Below are 3,874 nucleotides of genomic sequence, written 5' to 3'. Positions count from 1 at the left end.
GACCATAATCTCCTTTATTGAAATAAATATCTACAATCTGTCTGCTGCAGCTGCTAAGCAGGGAGCAGTGCAGGGAGTGGCTACTGTCATGTCATTCCTCAATTTATAATTTACTGATTCTTTATAAATGTTCCTTCCTCTTTTTTTTTCAAGGGAAGTTTTTTTTTTTGTCCAGAAGATCGTGTCTGAACATTTAAAAGTCGTATATAGAACCATCAGTAGCTTCTAGAACTGTAGTTTGCACAAGTAGAAATATAATCTATGAATCAGCACTGGTACACTTCTGCTAAATTCTAGTTTAACTTTTCTAGGTTCAAGATAACTCACCAGGGCATAGAGCTGGATTGGAGCCATTCTTCGATTTTATCGTGTCCATTAATGGTTCAAGATTGGTAAGTGTGTTGATGTTTTATAACTCCTGGATATAAATGACGTGATGTGAATCTTATTTATATAGGTAAACCAGTGCATTTGTTTTATTTAAATGTACATAAAATATTTTCCCTTGGTTAAAAATGAGAAAGTCTAACTGCATCAGAAATTAATTTCCTTCACCCTGTAGTTATAATTCTATCAAAAATTTAGCTGGAGAATAAGATGCTGTCAGTCAGACAGACTCTGCACACGTGTGCCACAGAAGATAGTACTATCCTACGGATCCACCACTCACTGTTTGCATTGGTGTCCCTCTAGTTCCGTCAGTAAAACTGCTTGTGTGAGAACTTGCAATCTCAGTCAAAAGGGGTTGATGGAAAGAGTTGATGTTAAAACTGTTAGCTGGGCAGGAATCATGGGAGAATGTTTTCAAGCAGAGCTGTAGTGATACAGCAAACCATCATAGCAATAGGAAAAGAACAGCTGTGGGTAAGCTATTCCACCAGTACTGGATTCAAGAAAGCCTCTGGAAAGCTGCAAGGCATGTTGTATCACAGGTTTAATGAAAGTGCTTTCATGTTTGGAAAGCATGACCTGCTACTGCGAAATCCCAGTTTTTTGCCGGAGCTGTATTCTCGAATTGCAAAGGGACTGGAAGCTTGTTTATAAAATAGCTGTAGGTACATATTCTAATAATGCAGAGTGTTTATAGGACTTTTGAAATACAAAAGTGGTGCTATAGAACTGGATGCTTGCTGTGTGAAACTCTAAACTGAGCTCTTGTTTGAACATTCGCAGAATAAAGACAATGACACTCTCAAGGACCTGTTAAAAGCAAATGTTGAAAAACCTGTAAAAATGCTAGTGTACAGTAGCAAAACATTGGAACTGAGAGAAACGTCAGTGACCCCCAGCAACATGTGGGGTGGACAGGGCCTGCTAGGCGTGAGCATTCGTTTCTGCAGCTTCGATGGGGCCAATGAAAACGTATGGCATGTTTTGGTACGTATGGACTTCCAAGTATTTTTCTTGCTGTTGCTTACTGTTAAACTTTCAATCCTTGTACTTGAAAGTAACTTGCAAGGGGATAAACAACCATGAGATCAAATTGGTCTGTTTTCTCTTCATTGGTTTTGGAAAGACTTTTGAACTAGAACTGTGTGTCTGTGAGTTTGTTAATAAATCTTGTATTTAAATTGGTGGTTTTGCACAATACTCAGAGCTCCTTGCAACAGTATCAAAAGAAACTCTCATCTAGACACTGTTTCACTAGTTCAGTGACTATTCTACTGATTCTTTTGAAAACTTGACTAGTTGATCTGACTGAAAACTTGTGTGAAGTGCTACGCCGTAGTGTTTGGTAACCTTCTGTCTTAAAACTAGGAAGTGGAACCGAATTCTCCTGCTGCATTGGCTGGACTTAGACCTCATAGTGACTATATCATTGGAGCAGATACTGTCATGAATGAGGTAAGTATCTAAAAATAAGATTTTAACTTTTTTTAAACAAAAGAATTGTACCAGGGTAGTTTGAAACATCCCCAGTTCCATCTCTGTTCAGTACTAATGGAAGGAAGTTAATGCAAAGCAGAAGGAGCTCTGGCATGGTGCCTCTTCTTTGTGCTTAAATGCAATTCTGGAAATAAAAACTGCTCTTAAATATCTGGATGAAGTCAGATAGAAACCTTTTTCATACTCTAATATTAGTATTTTAAATAGCAGAAATTGATTGAAATCTGGGTTGAGCCACATGTTTTGAGTTGTGCTAGCAAAACACATTTTAAAATTGGCCTCGTGATAAAACAGCAGCACTGCAACATGTAGCAGTTAGCAGGTTCTGTTACAGAAAGTTAGGACTAGGAAGATGATCGTGCTACTGTCAAATAATAAGAACAATAAAGCCCTTACTCATTTTTATCCTTTTGCAGTCTGAAGATCTCTTTTCTCTTATTGAAACGCACGAAGCAAAGCCTTTAAAACTTTATGTGTACAACACAGACACAGATAATTGTCGGGAAGTGGTGATTACTCCAAATTCTGCCTGGGGTGGAGAAGGCAGGTAAGGAGACTATATGTTACAGGGGGTGGGTCGACTTTCTTATAGCACTAGTCTGAAAGCTGCTTGCTTAACATAGGAGAAGAGGGGTTTCATACCAAAGGCGTTTCTGCTGTAATAAATTATGTATTTACTTGAAATTCAGTTTTAGTTACTAATGGGGGGGTGTATTTACACAGTAAAGTAACTAGTGAAAAAATGCCCGAAGTGTGATGGTTGCTTTCTGCATTAGGCTTCAGTCATCTTAAGTATTGCCCAGTATCCAGAACAGAGGTCTGCAAGATACAGCTGCTTGGTTTAAATAAAAATTGAATTTATTTTGTGCTAAATGTTTATTGCCAAGAGCTACAGAATTTCCTTTCTGTTATCTTGTATTGATTATTTCTCTAAGAAAAAGAGGCAACACTGCAGGGGGTGGGGAAATCTGTACAGAACTTAAACTTGTTGGCATTTTGAGTCATTCATGCATTGCTTGCTATGGACCGTAGTTGTAAAGTCACTTCACTGACTTTTAAATGTTCCTAAAAGCCTAGGATGTGGCATTGGTTATGGATATTTGCATAGGATACCTACACGCCCATTTGAAGAGGGAAAGAAAATTTCTCTCCCAGGTCAGTTGCCTACTGCATCTCTCAGTCCCCTCAAAGATGGCTTCACAGAGGTAAGTTATAGTCACTTCTTTGGCTTGGTAAAAACGGATTATGATGTTGTATTGCTTTCCTGCTTCTGTTGGTTCTGTGGAAACAAAACTTAATGATGTAACTTTCTTTTTCAACTTTCAATAAGGTTCAGCTGTCATCAGTTAACCCTTCAGCTACATTACCCCCGGGACCAGCAGGTCTTGAACAGGGTCTTTCAGGACTTTCTATTAGTTCACCCTCAACTACTGTCAGTAATGTTCTCAGTACAGGTTAGTATGGAAGTAACTGACTTCTGAAATGTATGGGTTTTCTGATGTTTCTGCATTTGCAGATGTTTCTGTGAACTTAGAAGGCAGAAGAGAGAATAAAATTTTCTTTTCCCAAACTTTTCCCAACAACAAAGGCTGGAGCGCTGGAATTGTGCCCTACTTGTTTACAAAATAATTGCAAACAACTTCTATCAGAAGTGTGATGTGTATTATTTAGAATACTATTTTTCTTCAACAGTATTTTATAGTTAAGGCAAATAGTAATTCTCCTGTAAGCAATTATTTGTATCCCTCAAGGAAGGGAGCTGAACTGTTTTATGCTTAAAATTAATGTTGTTTTCCTGTATACTCCACAAGGTGTTCCAACCGTTCCATTATTGCCACCACAAGTCAGTCAGTCCCTTACCTCTGTGCCACCAGTTAACCCAGCAACTACATTACCAGGTGAGTAGCTAAAAGTTCTTAAAACATTTCTGAAGCAAACATCTTAAGGGAGCGAGGGAAGAGAGTTGTCTTTTCCACTGTTTTTGGGG

The 3,874-nt window shown here is 38.3% G+C and overlaps 1 protein-coding gene across 1 annotated transcript in view; it reads left to right on the top strand.

Moving 5' to 3' along the window:
• Nucleotides 1–316: 316 nt before the first annotated feature.
• The window catches only part of GORASP2 (golgi reassembly stacking protein 2, 55kDa), a 6,839-nt gene continuing 3,281 nt past the window's right edge, over nt 317–3,874 (top strand). The window contains exons 1-7 of the mRNA XM_010134502.1: nt 317–392; nt 1,174–1,377; nt 1,759–1,845; nt 2,304–2,434; nt 2,960–3,092; nt 3,218–3,341; nt 3,699–3,785. Of these exons, the coding sequence (XP_010132804.1) occupies nt 1,234–1,377; nt 1,759–1,845; nt 2,304–2,434; nt 2,960–3,092; nt 3,218–3,341; nt 3,699–3,785 (706 nt within the window). The 5' untranslated portion in view covers nt 317–392; nt 1,174–1,233. The remainder of the gene's footprint in view (nt 393–1,173; nt 1,378–1,758; nt 1,846–2,303; nt 2,435–2,959; nt 3,093–3,217; nt 3,342–3,698; nt 3,786–3,874) is intronic.

The sequence above is a fragment of the Buceros rhinoceros genome, unplaced genomic scaffold, assembly GCF_000710305.1.
Source record: "Buceros rhinoceros silvestris isolate BGI_N320 unplaced genomic scaffold, ASM71030v1 scaffold3784, whole genome shotgun sequence".
In the NCBI taxonomy this organism is placed as follows: Eukaryota; Metazoa; Chordata; class Aves; order Bucerotiformes; family Bucerotidae; genus Buceros; species Buceros rhinoceros.
The sequence above is the reverse complement of the archived record's forward strand: the minus strand, read 5'-3'. Positions and strand labels throughout refer to the sequence as shown.